Raw genomic sequence first — 22012 nt, 5'->3', positions numbered from 1 at the left:
AAAAACAATTCTGCATTAATCAAAAATAGAGCAGGTATACCTGGTTCCCAACCAGTTTTGTATATATTCTATTAATAAAAACAATCTGCAAGACCAGCAAGTGACAAGACTGAAAAAGATACAGCCTGTTGCAGAGACCAAGTATTTTAACTATCTCCCCAGCATTAATGGGACAAATGACAACTTCACTTCTGTACATGAAGGTTTGATAAAAGAAAAAAAAAAAACAACACACAAAACCCCACCTTGTCTCATCTTAGAATCTAACACAGAGCTTGTGTAAGACCAAGCAACAACACCAAATTTACTCAGACTTAAAGGTAAAGCACTTGTGACACTACAGTGAACACAGACTAGGAAGTCAACTACTTATATTTGTAAAATCCCCTTAAATCAGGGACCATGCAAAGAAGAAAGCTGATAACTTTTATAATCTAAAAATGAAAAGCCATCCAGCTTTTTACAGGTGGTTCTCTTTATCTAGCTACAAACCCATGTTGGCAGAACATTTACACAAATGGGGATTTCTAAACAATCAAGATAAAGCACAATGCCAAAGTCATGGGCATCTAATTCTTTCTTTGAGACCAGGTATCAGAAAACCATGTAGGCCTTATTTCCCTCAAAAGGAAACTCTCTGGCAATCTGCTCCTTTTCATGGGACTCCCATTTCCATCTTTTTCAGCTATCACATCTGAACAGTGCACAATAAAGAGGATTATCTTCATTACATGATTTTTCACCATTTCAGGCAACAGAAAGGTAAAGGACTGTGCAAAAAGCACATCTGGAAAAAAATAGAAGACCTAAGTAAGTGGTGCAAAGGGTTGAAACTTTTATATGGGACTGCTCCTCTTCCAGGAATGAGCCTGATGAGATTGGCTGGACGACAAATGAAGAATTGCATCTGTACCTTCAGCCAAACCCAAAGTTAGGCAAACAAAACACAGATTTTACAAACAAGTGGACTTCAAGAACACTTTCCCTTCACCCTCAGAGGATCATTAGTTTCATGTTATGAAAATGTACGGACAAAATCAACGGGGAAAAAGAAGAATATTATAAGAATAGCATGAACCAAACGAAACTAGTGAGCAAGAAACCTGTAAGCCTTGAAGCTCCTTGGGTCAGTAAACAAGCTTGCTTAAGAACTTTGGAAAATACTAATTTTATGGAAGCCATACTGCAAAGCAATAAAAATGGTACCTAATTAATGACCCCTATGGTCTCTCAGCTTCAAAATGAAGCATTTAGAGACTTTCTAGGAAAAAAAAAAAAACACTCAAAATTGCTCTTGTGATTTACGGTGCTAAAAGACTGGCTCTGTTATTCTATCCTACCATGGCCCGTAGACCAAGAAAACACGAAATGTGACAAACTCACCAATACTTGCAAGAGGTTTGCCAGGAAAATAAGAGCACTTCTTGCTCTTTAAAAGGTGATCTGTGTGAGTCAGCGCCGAGCAAATACTGTAGCCAAATTCTGTATGTGGTCCTGTTTTTTATATATCTTCATGGCAAAAAAAAATAGTGTGAAAAATAGCATAGTGCTAGAAATGTATAAATAGTATCTCCATTTCTCTTACGCAGGAGTTTAAAGCATTTGAGCAACTAAACCTCAGAAAAATCCTGGCAAAAAAAAGGGAAATTCATCTTCTCATGGACTAGAGAATGCAGAGCAGCCGCACACATTCATCAGAGCCACTTCCCTGGGTTGGAGGTTAATCGACAGTTTTCGGGGACGGCTCACTGGTCAGCATACAGTGCTGCACAGGGGCTTGGGGAACCACTACAAAGGTGCTGGAAAGCCTCCAGCAAAAGCACACCTTGGTCAGTGATGCTGACTACAAAACAAAAGCGGGAGATACGAAAAGGACAGAAATGGCTAAACCACACAACACGAGTCTTGTCAGCACTGCTCATGCTTTGGACAAACCCAGTGTTTTCTGATGTTCCGTATTTAATCTACTGCTTGCGTTATCAACATTTTGGGTCAGTTAAAATTTCCATTGGTTTCTGTAGACACAACAGCCCTTGTTATTGTAAACTGGCTTCTTTTTAAAAAGTATTATATTTCTGACAGGGACAGGTCTACAGCAGTGGCTTCCACGCACTTCTTGAGCAAGTTTTTCTTTCTGTGACTGTGGTGCTTAAGTAACGAGCTTACAGAATCAGATACTGGCAGTCAATGTAAAGTAAGTGTTACTAGAGTCTATAATAAGAATAAGAATAATAAAAACCACCATAAACATCATCATGCAGGGAGCTGCTTCGATTAGATGACACTTATTCAAGCCCTGAGACTCTGGGTTTGCATTTTGAATGTTCTCCAGATGCAATCTCATCCAAAACCGCCTCATGCACAGTTTGGTTGGAAGGCGTGGGGGAACAGGGCAGCAGCAACACTTCCCGTGCACCTCTTCCAGGAGCTGTCGCAAATTCTGAGTATTTCAACATGCAAGTATTTCTTTTTCATATGAATCTCACATTGATTGTTCTCAGCTTTTAGCAGCTGAGGAAAGGGAATACAAAAAGCCCTAAAAAGTTTTGAGCAAAGTCATGGCTGAATATTTAAAGTTTCCTGATTTTAGACAGTTCGAAGTTATCCATAGCTACTGGAATTCAGCCACTGAACATACGTATTAAGGCATGCACTAAGCACCATCTAATTGCATCCAAGATACTAGACGTGCTTAAGAGAAATGAATTATAGACACTGTTGGGACAATAACTTTGAATTTCCTGGCTTAAGTGAGCTTAAATTTTCAGTTATGCTGCACTAATGAACTTTTACTGGTGAGCTCTATTTTGAAGCTCTTCTGTGATTAACAAAAGTGGTTCCAAGTACCTAATCAAAACAAAGTCTGGATATGAAACAATGAAATATTTGCATACCTTACTTAGAGCAGATGATTGGACATCACTGGTGTGCTCTGCATACAAATTACAGCTGATAAAAAATTCATGCTTATTAACCTCCTCTAGAAAAGCATTTATTTTGTCCTGTTTGACTTAATTATAGTATCTTAAAATAGCTTTCTGAACGCCAAAGTGATCCAATAAGCGTCTGCATTAGCTGCACCACACATAAACACAAATTGAAACCTTGTCTGTTTTCAACCCTTCCACACTTCTAATGGGGTAAATCATTTAGCATGAAGTAATGGGAAGGAGGTCTCACCACCATTCAAACATTTTTTATCACTGGGATCTCCTCTCATGGAAAATGCTTGGAAAGAACTATAATCAACTCTATACATAACCAGCCCTCTGCTCTCTCCATTTCCAGCTGGAGTCAACAAATCATCAGACCACTCTCTGACAGAAGAAGGCTTATTCCAGTTGAGCCCTGCAGACCTTGTTGCACAAACAGCCAGCTGGGAATTGCTCGAGCACGGTGCCTTGCTACTGCTTGCCCCTGATGGAGACCAGGAAGAGAAAGCAGGTGACCCAAAGCTAATGGTGATGCCTTCATATGATAAAAGGATTTGATTGAACTGGGGAAATGGCCAAAAGCCGTAGCTATTCCATTTGTCTCAGAGGGGAGTTCTGCAGACCAGGCTCTTATTTCATCTCAGTGATCCCCCATTCCTCATCCCCGCTGGCTCAGCTGTAACCTCAGGCTTACATCCTCATGCAATGGGTGTCTCAGGACAAGCCCATGCATTTTCCTCAGCACAGGACAGTCAGCAGAAAAGCTATCCTGACACAGGATGTGCATGTGGGGGGTAAGATTTCATCTCAGATCTCAGGAACAATTGTTGCACAAAAAAAAAAAAAAAAAAAAAAAAAGCAAAAACTTGTTTCTGACATTAAACAGGGAAGAGCTTGGACAAAGAGGAAACTGTGCCTCAGCCAGGCTCTGACCCAAAGCCCACCCATCACATGCAGAACTTTCTTGATATTTATGGTCTTTATATCAGGCCCCTGGGCAGCAGACAATAACCTCCAATAAAACATTGTCAACTTCCAAGGCCTGTGCCAAACTGTAGAGTTCAGCTTCTTTTTCTCCAGCTGTTCACAAACATTTAAGCTGAGCAGCTCGTGGCTTAGCACCATCTCCCCTTGGAAGAACCCTTCTTTTGGGAGATTACATACAAAAGCGGCAGCTACACCAAGCTGGCTGCTGCGAAGAGGGCAGCAGCTGCCATGTGCCTCCTCTCCATCTCCAACGCCATGGGGAGACCAAGGAAGACATCATCTCCTCCTGCTGCAGGTGTGGAAGAGTTGATCAAAGGAGAGAAATCACTTCCTGATAAATAACGCAACCACTTTCAGACCCAGCAGTTAACATTGAGATGGACTTATGTTCATGTCAGGACTGCTTGCCCGCAGATCTGAGTGCTCTTTTGGCCCTGAGTCAAAAAGGACTAGAACAGACCCAGATTTCCACTCAGTTTAATTGTTAGACATCACATGTGGACTTCTCAGGTGAAGCAGGATACAGAGGCTTAGAAAGGGTCAGAAACCCAAAGGTGTGTGACAAGAATTTTTGAAGAGAGTTATGAACTATGGAAAATATCAGTTTGGGATATTTATGCTTTTTCTTATGTTAGAAGAATGCCTTTTATTTTCCCTTTATCTTTCCCTTTTTAAGGCTGAATACACAGAGCCCAAATCAGGAAGTTCTCTGATAAATGTCCTCAGCTACAATAATTCTGGTTACTCTAAAACAAGACTACTAAAGCAGAAAGACATTAGTATGGACAGCAATGCCATTTAAGATATATAATCAATCACATGCATGATATGGATGTTCTTCAGGTGCACAAGACACTAATGGAAACACCACATCTCTCACAGACATACTGACTCCTTCAGAAAGCCTTCACCAGCTTTAAAAACTACTGCTGATACAAAAGCAGGGGAGGGGAACTTGTAGCAGCATCGCAGTTCTACATTTTACAAGCTACAGGATGATAAAAAATGATCAAACTTACAAAAAAATCATTGAAGAACATGGACAACTAAAGAAAAGACCATCCAGGTGAGTGAGGCAGTTGGTGGTGCGGATGGAAGACTCAGGAATTGGCTCTAACAAACAGCAAAGCAAAGCAGACATCACTGGGAGAGGGCTACATGGCCACTTTGTTACCTGAGGTGGAGTAGGTGTGGAAGTGGGTCTCATGATGGGGGGCGTTGGGTTCCTGCTGCCCCCTCCGGACATTATTTCTTCTGTTATATCTTTGCCCCCTTGGTTTGGATCCCGGATCCGGATCTATGGAATTGAATATAGAAATATTTCAGACAAGTCCTCCCATTACACGTTGTCCGTGGGGCTTATGGAGGGGAAGCATGGACAGAACATATTTCCATTACGCTCAGTATGAGATGCCCTGGACTGAGCTGATGCTCTGCAGGAACACTGCAATGTGGTTTGTTCCAGCAACTTGAAATGCATGGTATGTCATCCCTTAATCTTAAAACCTAATTTAATCAAAATGCTCATCAACTGTACCAGTCAGTTCTAAAAATGTACACCTCTTCAAATTCTCTCAGATCTAAAGCAACTGTGGAACAATTTTAAATACGTGCCTTGCAGTACGTGACCCTTTAATTCAGAATGTGGTCTCTACTTCTAGAAAATAAGTTTAGTGAAACTTGTTAAATTTAGTGGACGGTCTAGCTATAAAAGTAAGCTTGCCAGTTAGTGGAAAGTGCGGGATAAAAATGAACAAAACAAAAACATACTGCCCTGATACGAAATTCATTGACCTTGCCAACCCAGCTGCTGGTGTAGAGAGAAAGCAAATCAGTTCTTTTGTGTTCACCTTCCATGCTGAGAAAAATAACACCAGTAAAACAGAAAACAAACAGAACTAAAGAGCCAAAGAAAGGAAAGTGCAAGAACAAACTGAAGTCCTATGAAGCACATCAACATTTAGGAAACAAGTTTATTATCTGAGCATCTGCATAGTGCCAAAAATGGAAGGAAAAATATCATCGAGAATAAAACACTTGAGAACATGCTCATTTGAACCCTCAACAAACACTTGAACCCCTATGTCACTGAGCATGGGAACTGGTCAACCTGTATGGGTTAATTTATTTGGAACAGAGTTTTAGTGAAAGTCATCTTCAGTATAAAAATGGCAGATTTCCATAAACTTCAAGACAGCGCTATCATTCATCTGTTAACCTCAGAACCTCTTGGTTGAGCACTCTATAAAATGCAGGCAGAAGTCCCTGTTGTACCAAGCAGAATACACTAACCACAGGCAAACCTGGAGGTATAATCCTTCTTAGAGCAGGACTGTCACTGGGAACTGTGGTGGTTTTATTCCATTGGCAACTGACAAAGTTGCTAGCTGCAGGAGGGCTTTGTGATTTATCAGCTTCAGTACTGTGCAATGTATTCTCAACTCTTTGGGTTGGGAAGACAAATGAGCACACACACGGTACTTAGCGTATTGACAAGATGTGGTCATCTCTTACTTTTGATAGATTAAAAAGAGACTTGTGTTCTTCCACTAAAACATCTAGGTGATCACAGCAATGAGGACTTAAGAGCTGGCAGGATGGATTTCCTACCTTCTTTTCCTCTTGTCAATGTCATTAAAACATGTTTTCCCTCGCTGAAACTTTGTAGTACTCAGCTAACAGTGCATGTAGATTTGTGTATGTCTACATGCTTCATTTTTCTTTAATCTCTCTCTTATTTTTTCAGTTGTAACATTAGCAAACCAAAAAAGTACATCCAGACAAAAGCATTTTTAAAAGCCTTTGCTTTTCTGCTTCAAAGAATTTAGCTTTCTGGGCATTAAACTGTCTTAACCAAGCTGAGTGTTTCTGAACATCTCTGTACTTCAAATAGTATCAATGATCTGGCCATGTCATGCTTTGGATGCTGAAAAGAGACTCCTCAGGACTGAAGAGGACAGTGAAGAGGTAGCAAAAGAGTTGCATCACCCTTTGATGACAGCAGCTACAAAAAAGGCTTTTCTTGAAAGCCCAGCGAACGCATTGTTCAGCTTTTCCAGCTTTCCAGATCAAGCATCATCTCAGCTCATCTTCAAAAATCAAGATACAAGTATTCTGTTTTTTGAAAGATGTACAAGTTCTCCCCACTTTTTTTTTTTTTTTTTTTTTTTTTCCGGCCAGGAAACAGTTCTTTAGATGTTTTCAATCCACTGCAACACACACACAAACACTGACGTAAAATTAATAAATTAATTCCCTTTCACTCATTCAGAATCAACTATTCATTCATAAGTTTAAGTCCTCCCCCTTTTTTTTTTTCTTTTTAAACATTATATTCACCCACTATGTCTTTACTATTCCCTACCACCATTCACCTACAAACAGGTTTTCATTACATTAGTCTCTGTCTCATAAATTCTGACCAGTGAACTAGGAAGAGAGGAGATGTGGTCTCCAAATCTCTGCCCACTTTCATAGCATCACGTTCAGGTTCCTTCAAGCTCTGTAAATCCGTCCCCAGCTTGCTAGTGCTTCTTTTCTACATTTTCCAAGGTACAATATTGAACATTTTCTGTTTTGTCAATTTGAACCTATTCCCAACAGTCTCGCAAACTGATCTGAGTTTGCTCTTTCCCACTTGGCTCTTTCGTAGAACAGCAGCACAAGCAGATGAGGATCCTCTGGCTTAAGGAGATGCTGCTGCTTTCATTTGTGTTTGTTACAAAACCAGCAAAAGTATTTTCATTTCTGACTGGCTGAGACATTACAAAACACAGAGCAACAAGTTCCCATAGAAAATTGAAAGTAAGACATCATTGCAGCATTGTGCAATGTTTAATAAAACTTAGGATTGAAAGGTAAGAGCCTCTCTGTGAAGATAAATCCCACTTTTAAGCTAAAATTTTCATTAATTACAACCAGGACAATTCTCAGAGAGGACTTATCATTCAATGAAGATCCCTTACCGTTTTTTTCTCTCTTTTTGCTGGTGGAGGCTGCTGCTGCTGTGTAGGCACTATGATGGGTGCTGACTGATAAACTGGCTGACTTGGGTAGAAAGGTGTTCCTGGGAAAGAACAACACAGAAACAGGAGAAATACAGTTAGTCTGCTAATGAAAGAAAAGCAAGCATGAGAATAAAACCGTCCACCTACTCCTCCCTCCCTTCTTTTGAAAAAGCAGAACTTTTAGCATCCAACTAGAAACCAGTCTGTTTCTTGCTCTTCCTCACTTCCACAGCTTAAACAGATCTGCTGCTCCAGCAAGACAAGAGATTAAGTCAATACTTCATTTTTTCCTCATCACATGCATCAGTTTCTGAGAGGCTGTTGAAATCACAAAGACATGAAAAGAGAAGTTGTCCATCCTTGGACTCCTTAGACTGACAAAAAGGTAAGGTTTTTTTTTCCCCCTTTGTAGAGAAATTCAGTAAAACAGTTACAAAGAATTTGCAAGGTCAACGGCAACTTATTTTAAAGCACAGTGAGAAAATGTAATTAAAGGCAATGTTCTTCTCATGCTGCAACACAAAAAAGCATGACCATCTTTATTATTGCAAAATTACACTGCATTGTTGATTACATTCATAATATCCAACAGTTTCATTTTCTTTTCTTTATGGAGAAAGACAGGCTCAAAATGACTGAGTTCTTTCAAGATGTGCCAGACATAAATAGAAGCAGCATAGCAGAGCTGTCTCTTGTCTACGTACTACTTGATATAGGCAAACGGAGTGCTTTTTTTTGTTTGTTTGTTTCCTAAGCATGGATGCTAGATGGACTGCCTGCTTTCATTTGCCTCTCAAGTAATCTGATTTATTCTTCAGCTGAACTAACCTTTAAATAGGAATTAAAATCTGTATTGTGCTGATGTCTTTGGGAACATTATAACCAAAAGAGGTTACTACTATCTCAAGCAAATGGTGAAATCCAAGAAAGTGAACGAACCCAGCCCAGCACAATCTGACTTGCATCTTCAAAGGAGGCACTCCTCAAGCTGTCAGCTAGAAAGCAAAAGCTCAGAGCAGGCTTCCTCACTCCCTGCCCAGAACAAGGACTTGTCTCCCCTGAAATAGCAGGCAGGTAGTTGAAAGCAGAAAGCATTAGAAGGCACTAACACTGCACTGCTAAAAGCTCAGCCCGCCGCATTACTTCACTCCCAGACACTGCAATCAAGGTAGTCTAAATGACTCGATAATCTTTTCATTTTGAACTTTGTGGCAAGCAGTGTGACTTCAGATCTGCCTTGGCCTCGGGGTGCAAAACCTCTGTCAGCATCCCCGTTCTCTCCTGAAAAAGAGCTGTGCAGCCTCAAACTCTTCCAAGTAATGCTTTGGCCAAGCTGGCCAGGTGTACAACACGAGTTTGGGTAACATGAGAGGACACGAGCAAGGCTGGGAGCCCTGCAGTATGTTAATTTTCCTCATTTCTAGTTTCCTAGAAACCAGATCTAGTAAGACAGCTGTAACACGATCCACGTGAAAGAGAGACCAACAGTGTAACTCAAGGAAGAACTCTGTTTATGAAAAGTACTTTGAAAAATCAAACCCCAAAAAGGAAGAGTAACTTCTGGGAAGGAACACAGCTTCTGTGGCAACAAGTCAAGAGCATTTTTCAGTGCAACTTTCTTTGCTCTCTGCCCCACATATTGATCCTTTTCAGGTCAGTGTTCATTTCACACAATCATTTCATTCATCATTTCAAGGTCTTCCCAATGTATCACAGAAGCTCACTGATATGAGGGAACAATAAATTACAAAACTGAGATACAGTTTAGGAAAAATAAGTACTTTTCATCTTAGTACGTTTAGTCTTCTGCAGTATTTTTCCTTATCACTTCCTTTACAGCCTGTCATGCTGCAGTGAGTTTGATGCCCAGCAGCCACTCCATACCATGCTACACTACACACTTGCTGCAAAGTTCTGAGGTTTAAGGGAAAGGCCGCTGCCAGCAGCACCATCCACGCCAGTACTCTGCATTTAGTTGTCTCCCAGTGCTGTGAGCAGTACCACGCTTAGACACCTGGTGAGAGACAGAATATTTTCAGCCCTATATAAATAGCAAGGGAGCAACAGGAGGAAAAGGTGGATGAGTGCAAGCAAACCTGCAATCACCCTCTCTTCCTTGGCTAAACCCTCCCTGCCTGGAAAACACTCTGTGTGAGGCAGGGCTGCAATCCAGACATCAAACCCAGCCTCCAGCTTTGCCCACTGATGCTCTGCAGACACAGCAACCTGAAAGCAAACTGGGGCTAACAGATTACAAGCTGCTGTGCAAGAAACCAGGCAGTTCCAAGAGTAGAAAGGAACCAGAAGGGAACCTTTTCCAAATTACAGAAGTGAAGACAAACTGCACTAAGTGAGCAGAAAGTAAGAAAGCAGACCTGAAATGGAAGAAAAACTTCAAATGACAAATATGCCTACATATTTCCTCATTTAGTGGATCAGATTTAAAGAGCCATTGCAATATTTCTTCTCTTTATTTGTCCAGGTAAGCAAACAGGAACTAACTGCCTCATAATTGCTGTCTCTCCATTCGTTCAGAAACTGAAGTCTTTGAAGACTTCATGAATATCTTTCGAAGTAGTCCCACTAGCTCTATATACTCCAAATTCAAAAAAATAAAAAATAAAAAGACTCATGACCTTTCAAAATGTTAAGTAGGGAGGCAACTGGAGCTCTTCTCCCCTTTAAAATAAAACTGAATTTGTGAAGAGCAAACATGCAATTCTGCCAACTGCACATGGTCATCATTGTTCAGCCTGGAACGTAATCATTCACTTCTAATGCTCAGAAATACCAACAGCTAAAGCTGCATGGAAAGTTGATAACATGTCGACCCCAACAGATTACAGAATTTGTGTGGGCGGCTAGCAGTCAGACTGAACAAAATATCTCAAGTTTGATATTGAGAAGCGAAAATCCTTTAAAAAAAAAAAAAAAAAGAAAGAAAAACGTACATAGGGGTGATTACTAGAATCATCCTGTGGATTTTTCAAATGTTCCCATACATGAGCAAGGCAAGACAAATTAAAAAAGAAAAAAATGCACATTACTGCAAGATACCAGTTTCTACAGCTCACTGAAACAGAGCTTACAGGCGCTGATTTATTTTAAACAACAACTGAACGACAAATCCCACAGAAAACCTTATAGGGGACTGTGATGCAAGTATGATATGCATCGTACACAGCAGCACAAGGGAAGTAACTAAGGGCTTAATTACTTCTACATAAAAGACGTCTGCCAAGAGAAGAGGTGTCACAGGACACCTAAGGAGAGTCTCCCACTGACACATGGGGTCTACTCAATGGAACCCAAATGAGAGGCAGTTGTGAGGTCCCGCAGGAGGCAAGGACCACCAGCAAGATGCAGATGGAAGGGATGCTCAATGCTGGACAGATCACCCCACGATTTTTAGTGGTGGCTTTGAACCTGATTACCTGAGGAAGGGAGTCAAATATATTGAATATAGTGTAACAAACAACCACAGCACACAGCTATTGTGGGCAACCACTGTCAGTAGAGCTCTTTGCTTGAGAAGAGGTGAAACTAGGAACCGTGTCCTGAAAGGGCAAACATCAGCCTGCATATGGGTTATAAACTCTTTTACTGGACTAACTTGTTCTTTGCAGCATGAGACCAGTGAATTAAGCCAGATGGTTTGTTCTTTTCCCTTTCTAAATGCCAAACAGGGAACACAGGAACAAGAAATGTTAAATGCTCTGTTGCTGTGCACATACTGAGAGAAACCAGTGGAAACCAGGGCTGCCAGTTGTATTCACAATACCTTAATAAATAATAATGATTTAGCAGGGAATAATAAATAGCCACTATTCTTACTCACATGTGATTATGGGTAGCTCTACAAGTTACAGCCTTTCCTTGAGCATTTATATAAACGAAACTCCGTTACTGTGAATTTTTCAGGAGTGAATAATAAGGGCTGTGACACAACCAAATCACGCAGCTATTTGAAGTTCAAACAAATGCTAATCCAGTTTGGTATTATAGATCTTCAACTTGACAAGAGAAAACCACGCCCAGGAAATACTTACAGGAAATCTCTAACCAGAACTTACCATAGGCATTGGGAAATTCTCCAGGACCTGGTCCTGGATAAAAGGGGCCTGGCCCTGGTGGCTGAACAGGATACTGCTGTGGGGGCCCAACATACGGAGGGCCACTGTGACGATACTAGGAAGAAAAAAATAACCATCAGTTTACAAACAGTTGAGCAATGACATGCTGTTACATACAGAAACTGTAATTGAGCCCTCAAAAATCAATAAAGATCAGATTATCAAGCTTCTTAACAATGACAAGTCATCCCCCTGCTTTCAGTAGTATCATGTTTTTATAAGGTCCAAGGTTTTAGAGTAACTGTAGAGCTATTAAGTCAACTTAAATACATTCATAGCATTTTCCAGGAGCTTAGTTTCACACTGTTTCTGAGAAGATGCCAAGCCTAAAAAATTTATTCTTACTGCCTCCATGCTCAGACCAACAGATACTTCATAAAGAAGCACAGAACTGAAATATACAACTACCAGTTTTATCTCTCCCTCTCCCAATGCTGAAGCAGGTCTTGAGAAAATCCAGATGAAGCACAGGTTGCTTTTGAGTTTCTTAAGTGTCTGGAAAACGTGTTTTTACCTGTGGTATACAGTACTGGGGGCCCTGAGGCATAGGATACGGCATTGGCAGATGATTAACCATCATGATGTGTTGGTTGGTTTGATACACTGCAGTCGGTGTTTGTGCACCAGGACGGATGGAAGGGCTGCTGTTCTGGATGGTAGCTCTCGGAGGCTGTATCTGAGGCCTCTGAAAAAACTAGGGCAGGAAAGGGACATAGGAAGGAGAGAGGAGAGAAAACAAAGAATCGGTCAAACTTCCTGGAGGAAAATTACAGAATAATTACAAAGGCTGACAATATGTTGTAGTTACAGTACTACTTCCAAAGGGTTGCCACACATTCAGAAAACTGCAGGACAATCGCTGTCTATCTGTAAAAATTAAGTTCATGCTATAACCTTCAATTTTTTCCAGGTAGTAAAAGGTAAGAGTAAATGTGAAACTTTGAAGTCTATCTATTAGTTTGTATCTACTGAATTATACACCCCAGCTTTCAGAGCAACTGTCAGAAAAATTATTTCTGTCAAATATGCTTTTATAAGGTGGGTTGACTGCCAAAAAACCACCTTTATCAATATGCCAGGAAAATAAAACATCAAGGCAACTGTTTCTGTGTAACTTCAGAACAGCTAGATCCAGGATTTATGAAGAGATGCCTCATGCCTGCTCTTTGTACCAATTGAGACATGTGACTTCTCTTGTGCTCTGTTTCCAAAAGGGTGGCAACCTCTTCCAGGGTGGCACCAAAATCCTCTACCATGTTTGCATGAAGTGATGCCCCACGCAAGTGGACCAGCTCCAGGAAACCAAGCAACCCAGTGGTACGTGGTCAGGTCTCAGCTTGTAAGCGCTGGGAAAGGCATCAGCATCCACGGTATGGAGCGCTCGTGGCACTGGAGCCCTTGCTCTAGTTACCAGAGTCTTGGCAATAATCTTTAAACTCAGTTGGTAAGGTGTGCATCAGACATTAATGCATTCACTAACGGAATAATGATACAAGTGATAAAGAGACACTTATGCCATGCAGAACCAGGAGTTAAAATTACCTGTATAGGTCTGAATCCTCCCTTCAATAACGAAGCAAGAAAGCAGCAGGAAACAGAAAGAAAGCCAATGGAACAGCTTACAGATCAATAGGAAGGAATAGGATATAACATGCACCCTAACTGCACACAATTCCACTCATCTTTCTACCCTGCTTTGACTAATCTCTTACAGAACCAGCATGACAGACTGAAATGGTGCAAGGACTCTTCTACCAGAATCCCAGGACAGCAGTCAGAAACTCTTCTAGAAAAGTTTGACATGGAAATATAAAAGTTTAAAAAAATAATCTGTGATTAACTGTAGAAAACATGGCACTACAGAAAGACTTTATGCTTACTCTGTTACTAAATTAAACATTTTTCCTTTCCGGTCTCTTTCAGTAACACAAAGATAGCAGATAAAGCAGTAACTCAAGCTCAAATCATGGATTTGGTCTCCACTTCTGCACCCAGACTGGAAGGATAAGAAATGCCATGTATTTAATTGCTAAGCAAAAAATAAAAATAAATTAGGTCATCATACATCACACTGAAGACTGCTGAGTGATGAAGTACATCAATGAAAATAGTCTGTGAGTAACCACATCGCGAGCGGTGAGAGGAGAGAAGGAGGGCAATCACTAAACAATGAAGGAAGGAGCTGGGCTTATTTGTCCTGGCATTTGGAAAGAATGAGGTAGGGCAGAAGGAACCTGTGATGCCTCTATACCTGATGTGACAATGAAATTAAAATGGTCATTGTGGTGTTCCTGAAGACCACGATACCTACGTTGTTCCCATACCAAATTTTTCTCCAGAAAAGCCAATGATAACTCCCTGGTGCAGAAGTCCAGATACAATTACAATGACCACAATGCTTTGACGTCCAACCCTGTTAATCCAGATGAAGAACTGTCACTGGCACACTGCACAATGTAACCTGAATTAGGAGAAGGCAACTGTTTTGGGGGTAAAAATCTGCAAGTAAGGATGCAGAAAGAAAACCAGAAGAGCAACATGCTGCCGTATTCCTGTGCCAATAAAAAGTATGTGGCTGCCTAGATGCAGGGCAACTACATGAGCGTTACATGGAATAAGGCTAGATGCTGAATTCACGATGAGATTAACTACAGCTTGCAATTCTTCAATACCCAGAATCACCGAAAAGAAATCTAAAATATTTTCTCTCATTATTGCTTCTCTTCATTACTTTCGGAGTCACTTATAAAACTACAGAATCAGCAGTAAGTCTGCCATGAAAGGGACTGTACCGAAGGTTTGGGAGTGAATGAAATCAGGTCCTTCCTTCGTTCACCACTAACTGCTGAATAATGATCACTTCTGATCTGTTAGTGGAGAGACTCAAAGTGTGACAGGGAAAGAAAAAGCTAACATTCAATAGCCACCACCGTTCTGTATCTATCCAGAGCGAAGAGGGGCTGCAGACTGCCCCGAGAGCAGCCCATGCAGCAGCAGTAACTCCTTCGTCAGGGTGGCACAGAAAAGCCTTGGCCACAGGGGATGGGAGTCCTCCTGCAGCGCGAGCCAGACAAGAAGCCTGCCCTCCTCCAGCCAAGTTACACAGCTGCACCTAGGGAACCTGCTGAGTAACACACCCCTGAAACTGAAATGACTGAGGAAAATCTTACAGCAATGGAAACTCCTGGTTTACAGACAACTTTTTGCTTCTGTCACTGGGAACCACTGCCTAAAAGATCGTGAAACATGATGTGTGGGGTGACACGCTGAAGAAACTCCATTTCATGGAACGCAAGCCAGCTCTCCTTCCAGCTGCAGCAGAAGGAATGAAAGCGTGCTCTGTACACCAACATGGGTGGTGTTACACAGGCTTGCTCTTACATCAAGTAAGAAATAACACCAGGGTAGTGCTAAGCTGTTCTACAGCAGAAAGAGAACCTCCAACAAGAAAACTCTGGGTTAAAACAAACAAACAAACAAACATAGCCCACCACCTCTCCAAAACCACTCTGTACTGCCCGAGCCATTGCAGAGGCAGCTCATATTCAGAGAAGAAGACCCAAAAAAAGAAAAAAAAAAAAAAAACAAACAAAGACAATCTCATTGCTTCTGGGAAGGACACAGCAAGAAGAAAAGCAGATCCACCATTCCAAGTAACAAGCCATTCAAAGCTTTTGGAAAGCCAAGCAGAGGGGTCTCCAGCAAAGTTTGAATTGCTTGTAGTTATTCCAGTTCCTGTAAGTAAAATTACAATTCTCAAGAAAATCAGGTGTTGGAGCATTGATTTATACATGGGTTTTATGATTCAAAACAAACATCATCTCATTGTCAGACTTTTTTTATGCTATATACCTGATCCTGTCCCTCCAAAGCTAAGCTAACAATGTTCAAAGTCATTTGTAGAAATGTTGACAACTCTGACTCTGACTTGATCTGCTAAAAGATTCATCTTGCAAGGTCAAACGGATGCCTGCACAGCCAATGTTTTCAAGTAAAGCCAATGATGTCCACAGGAGAATACCAGGAGATTAAAAACAGAGATTTTGCCTCTATTTCTTCCACAAAGTGCAGGATTCAGCATGGAGCATAGAGAGTTCCCACGCAGGGCCATGAAAGTACCCTGGGCCGCAGCAAAGCTTCTGATAGAAAACTGCAATACTTGACTACTTCCTTCAAAGATTAAGTGCTGCTATATAGCCAGGATGGTCAAATTAGTGCAAAATAGATTCAAAAAATTGTTTTGGAAAAATAAACATAAAAAAAGAATTGCACACATGCTCCAGACAGGGCTTTGCCAGTAGTTAACACAACAGTAATAACTCCCCATCTCAACTGGAAATAACTTTTCTTGTTCATCTGAAGATTGCATTGCACAAGTGGTCCCATCTGACAATACCTGATTTAACAAAACCTTCTCCTTGGCACTGAAGTGTAAGGGCTTGTGCTCTGCACAGCTGTATTACGCCTTGCTTCTATCACGCTTGTCCTCCTTGTACAGCTTCCCTCTGCTAACCCCATTTTCTTTCTTCCCACTCATTGAGTGTGCTGCAGACACATACCTGCTATTTGTGCCAGGGTAATTAACAGAATTATTAAGGAAATAAACTACTAACCTCCTGCCTACCCTCTCAGCACTGCCCTGCCACTTACGTTTTCATCAGTCCTTATATCCATCCCAATATCCTCTTATTAGGCATCTTCTCCCACTTAATTTTCTTCCCATATGACCCTGTGTCAAAAGGCTGCTGAAGGCCAGCCAGTAAGAGGCATCATGTTTGTCATCTAGAAAAATCAATGATCAAAGAGAGTGCCAACCTCCTGATAAACCTCCGCTGCATTTTAATTGAGTTTCTATTTACTCCAGATTTTTAAGTCATCACTTCCAGGGAAGTGCCTGTGAAACACTTGCTGTGCACTCTAAAGGCTGTACTGAGCAGTAACGTTCTCTGCTAAGAGCACCGGAGACAGATCTATGCTAACCCTAGACCCTCACCCAGAGCATGCGCAGGGTGCTGGGCTCCTTATTTCTAGACCAGATCAAGGCTGGCGACTGTGATGGGTCCACAAAGCCCTGCCAAAAGTTAGAGAGAAAGACAGCAAACGGGAAGTTCAACAAGATGTCATCAGTGCGATCAAATCAAATGGCACAGCCAAGTGCTCTGCTTCAGTCCAGCCTGTGGCATCCCGAGACAGCTCTGTTGTTCACGTGCAGACGTGTCGGTCCCAAATCTGGCCTGGGAGAGGGAGGAGGAGGTGTTGGCAGCGCAGCAGGAGTGACATCTATTTGCAGACGGAAGGAGCAGTGCCCGGGTTAGCTTGAAGGATCAGATGCAACTTCACTTTTCCCTGCAGCAGAGCTTGGCCAAGGAGCTGCAGCCCCAAGCCAGAAGCAGGTGCCAGGAGCAGGAGCTGCAGCAGAAAGCCCGCTGCGCATCTCGGCTTCCCAGCAGCTCAGCAGCAGCCCCTGGGCCACGAAGCACTTCCCCTACCTCAGGTTTTCCCAATCTTATTATTTACTGAATGATAAATAAAAAATAGGGGAAGAAAACACCTTTTTTGTGTCAACCATGGGATTTAAACTGGTAGTTCCTTTCCATATTTGTGGATGAAGACGGAGAAGTGATTATGGCAACCTTTTCCAACTGCTTTCTAACACTAGATATTTCAAGAAGCTACAAAATGGTTAGACTTGAGTAACCAAATGTACTCAGGGAGTAAATTTCTGACCTCTTCAAATTGTGAGGCTTTTTGACAACAGTGCATGGGCGAACCCAGCCTGCTGTTATATAAGCTACACTCAGAAGAACTCAAGTAACCCCAAGCTAAAACTGGAATAAACTACAACTGCAACCTCAAACTAAATTAGCCTGCCATAGCTAGTAAACTAATCTCAAATACAATTATAAGTCAGAAAGAGAAAAATGACATTGGAGTTTCTATTTGTTCTTATTTCTGTTTTTAATTACACTGGCCTCTTCTGAGCATCCATTTTAAAATATCTCTCATACTCCTGAAGTTGCTTCTTCAACTAAAAGTTATTTTACGCCTTGGACTTCAGCTTAAAAGAAAACTGCTGTTTTCATTTGTATTTCATGAGGATCAGAAGCAACAAAGTAACTCAACAGCTTTGCTTAAAAAGAAATAAAGAAGAGACAGGGATGCTCCATGCACAAAATGGGAAATGGAATGCCAGACCCAGACAGGATGGTAGCTAAGTCTTGTAGCTAAACCTGTGGGTTGTGCATAAAGCCTGGCATTTAAAGAAAAACAGAGGTTGACATAATATTTAATTATACTGCTGCAAATGCTGTAACACCCATTTGCTTTCTCCTAGAAAGTGAGACTTCCCAGTGGTTTCTGCGATAGCTGCTTTACTGGAATCAAGGATTAGTTATGCACATTGAACTTTTAATCAGAACCACTACAACTATTTTCGTTACACTTCAACCACTATTTACTTAGCATAGCATCCTAAATCTCATCTTAATATTTTCTTAGCATCCTAAATCTCATTTTCATATTTTCTATCACACAGACTTTGATTACACCTTTTACAGCAACTACTGTCTTGAAACCGTCAGGGCAAGCATTTCCATCCAAAAATAAATTGCTTATGAAGTTGCCAGTCAACTTCAGGTGCTTAAATCATGCTAATTTGAGTACTTTAGAGATCTAATAATTACAGGAAATAACATTAAAGAATAATCCATTAGTTGACTGAGAAAGACACAGAATCAATAAGAAGCCTATGTTAATAGCATCACACGGAAATCGTTGCAAACCTCATCTTGCTGCTGCTTTCCTAGAAGAACACATTATGTCACTGAAACAAATACCAGGATCGCTACGGTCGATGTACTTACTTCGGATTTTTTAGGTTACAGAGCCTCAGCCTGGAAGCCTGCTGCTTGCGTTACACAACCTTTTGGTATTCCAGCATGTTAAAGCTGCCTGATTCGTGTGAACAATCATTTACGTCAGACTCACGAATCCTCTATGTGCTGTGTCTGTGATGAATTCACTTCAACAGACACGACCCTTCCGCAGGGGTGGGTGGCAAAAACTCCCTTCTCCATCCCCAGTTGGAATTATGGGCACAGATTGAGTTTCAGATGCAAAGAACCAAGAAGCTCATCTGAAGCCCAGGTTTTGCTGTGCCTGTCCTGTTCCGGTGCATGGCAGATATATCACTGGGATAAGGCCTGAAGTGTTTTTCTAACAGTGACAGCTTCTCTCAGATAATTATAAGCAGACCTCATGGAGTCCAAATCTAACTGGAACGCAATTAAGTATGTAGTGTTATATTCAGGAAAACAAACTGGGAAATCACAAATTTTAACCCCTAGGAGGGCCATAACTGGGTCCAAAATTGTTAAACCAAGCCGTGACAGACGGGTGGCAGAGCCCTACCAGTAAGGCCACCAGTCACTGAAATCATTTCTTGCAAGGATGAGCTGCCTCCAGATTCGAGGCTCTTGTTCCAGATTCTGCTTGTGGTGAACTTGGTAATTTTTATGAGACTATTAAACAGTTCACACTGAATACATACTTTGTCTTGGAAACAACCTAAGAAAGAACTAATGAGTTTCTGAACAGCAACGCATCTTCAGTATCACGTAATATAAACACAGACCTCAAGTTAAGGTCAAGAACAAAAGTATCTAAACAAGATACTAATTCTGTCATCCTGCACACTGCACAGTAATCCTGCAAACATTCCTCCACCACTGCCTGTCAATGCAATCCCTTGCCGGGCACAAAAATCAGTTCTTTCTCTCTCACGTGATGTTTGCCTGTGAGCAAACAAGTACAGCAAATGCCTCATTCTACTTTTTAAGCCTTTTTTTTTTTTTTCTGCCCTGCTCTGGAAGGGTGCCTGCCTGCATGCTGCTCTCTGAGGTGGAAAGTTGGGGGGTGGCGGCAGTGTGTGTGCCCACCACCACACTTACCTGCTGTCCTGGGGCAGGACCTTCCCGAAGGCGCACACCTCTACAGCATCAAACAGCTCAGACTAACAGGAACGATGTGAGAACAACGCAGTTCTCCTGGAACAAGCCTTCCAGGACTTAAGCCCCTGTCCCAACATCACTGGAGTTAACGGGATTACCTTCCCTCCCATTCACTTTGTGAAAACAGACTCTTTCTTTCCAAGTGAAGAGAAAGAAGAACGACACGGAAACAACCAAATCTGGGAGACCTTTCCTGCCACTGTCATGCCTCTCCTCCACTTTTCTGCATATCTACACTCAGGCAAGCTCTGCCCCCTGCAAAGCTACAAGAGGAAGCAAAATTAGTCCCCAGATGAACTCTGAAAAAGGACCTTGGCAAAGATGAATGTCAGAGGTGATGGAAAAGACAGCTTTGGGCACCATGAATAGGCCAAAACAGATGTGTGCATCCATCCTGCCGCACAGCAAATCCTTTTGGTATGTCAGCCTCCCTATTAACAAGTGCTACCCCTGGATTTCATGAGCCAGAGCTATTCCTTATTTTCGTTCTTCTGAGTTAAGTGATTCCTTACAATGTTCAAGTCACGTGGCAGGAATACTATGAAGATTCCTAACGTCTGGCTTTCATACAGCGAGTAGAAGAAAACATTAAGCAATGTAATGACAAAAGATAACCAGGCATATCACACAAGAAATGTACGAACTGGAAAATCATTTGCCTTGCTCTCCATTTGAAAAGTAGGATTTTCTTATGGACCTGAGCACCCAGTTCTTGTCGAAGTCTTCAGCTCAGGCAACATAATGTGCTGGCTGCTTTGGGAAATATTAGGCAAAGTTTATTGTGACTTGAACAGACAAGCAAATCTCACACATACCTGGAAATAATTTATACATGTTCTCCTTTCCTACGGAAATAGCGTAAGTAAGGTGGTTAATGAGTGCAGTGACACCGAACAGGAATTAAGTGTTACTCTGCGTTGCAGGCAGCTTGTTAGCGAGGTTATGCAGGTGCTAGTATCTACTAACGAGGCTGGTTTCCAAAGCGAGCCTTCATTCTGAGTTAGTGGGTGAACAACCTCCGACCACCCACCTCCCCCAGCAAATTAGTTTAGGATGGTAATGAAGGGGCAGGGTACTGTACCTGATGATGGGCAGGTCGAGGCCCCGCTGCAAACTGAGGAAAGGCGGGAGAAACAAACACAAAAGGAAAGGCACAAAGAGTCAGAAACACCACAACGAAACCAAAATGTCACACTCTATGCAAAATAAACCCACAAGAAAAACCACAAACAGTCAAAGCTTTGCTGCAGGACAGTGACAGACAGGTACTGAGATATAACGAGTGAACACCGCTACGGGGAAGTGTGCTGCTCGAGAGCTGGCGGATATACAGCCAAAGCTGCCGCTCATTTTAAAGGCGCTCTAGGCATGAATGCAGGCATTCTTTACCCTGCCTGGGAAAAAAAAAAAAATTAAAACAAGCAGCGGTGAAGATTTTAAACTGTTTAAGGGGGAGGTAAATGGTTGAAGCAGCTGGACTCAGAGCCGTTCCAAAAATTTGGTGGGAGCGGAGAATGGAGGCTGGTGCCTAGCAGGTAAGAGCCAGGTGGGCGCTGCTAACAGCCTGCAGGCTGGGGGCTGCGGGCTCTCTGCAAGGCAAACTGGCAGTTCTTTACACGTGCATCATGTGGTTTCATTGTCTTTTTTTCTTTTTTTTTTTTTCCCACAAAGGATCACGATAAAATCCTCCAACCCCTCTCCTTAAGGAGTCAGATTTGTCACCCTCCTCTGAAACCAAAGGTGACAGGTTAACCCGTGATGCCCCTGGGAGCCCGATGCAGCAGGGCAGGGCTTGCCTGGAGAACAGGAGGTCCTGGTTCCCAGCCCTGAGCTCAGGCCACTAAATCACCTCCCACCCACCTGGTTTACATATGGAGGAAAGTATTCAGAATTTAACATGCTCGGTAAACATTAAAAGCATTTTCCAATAAGTAACTGATTGT

The 22012-nt window shown here is 41.8% G+C and overlaps 1 protein-coding gene across 12 annotated transcripts in view; it reads right to left on the bottom strand.

The window, feature by feature from the left end:
* EIF4G3 (eukaryotic translation initiation factor 4 gamma 3) overlaps window positions 1-22012 on the bottom strand; it is a 151398-nt gene that overhangs the window by 53793 nt on the left and 75593 nt on the right. For 7 of the 12 annotated variants that reach the window (XM_032201575.1, XM_032201584.1, XM_032201586.1 and 4 more), the window contains 6 exons: window positions 21151-21183; window positions 13603-13623; window positions 12575-12754; window positions 12001-12115; window positions 7886-7986; window positions 5095-5217 (listed from right to left, as the gene is read on the bottom strand). In XM_032201575.1, coding sequence (XP_032057466.1) covers window positions 5095-5217; window positions 7886-7986; window positions 12001-12115; window positions 12575-12754; window positions 13603-13623; window positions 21151-21183 — 573 coding nt within the window. The remainder of the gene's footprint in view (window positions 1-5094; window positions 5218-7885; window positions 7987-12000; window positions 12116-12574; window positions 12755-13602; window positions 13624-21150; window positions 21184-22012) is intronic. The other 5 variants (XM_032201582.1, XM_032201587.1, XM_032201583.1 and 2 more) reach the window with 2 other exon arrangements.

Source organism: Aythya fuligula, chromosome 21, assembly GCF_009819795.1.
Source record: "Aythya fuligula isolate bAytFul2 chromosome 21, bAytFul2.pri, whole genome shotgun sequence".
NCBI classification, from domain to species: domain Eukaryota; kingdom Metazoa; phylum Chordata; class Aves; order Anseriformes; family Anatidae; genus Aythya; species Aythya fuligula.
The sequence above is the reverse complement of the archived record's forward strand: the minus strand, read 5'-3'. Positions and strand labels throughout refer to the sequence as shown.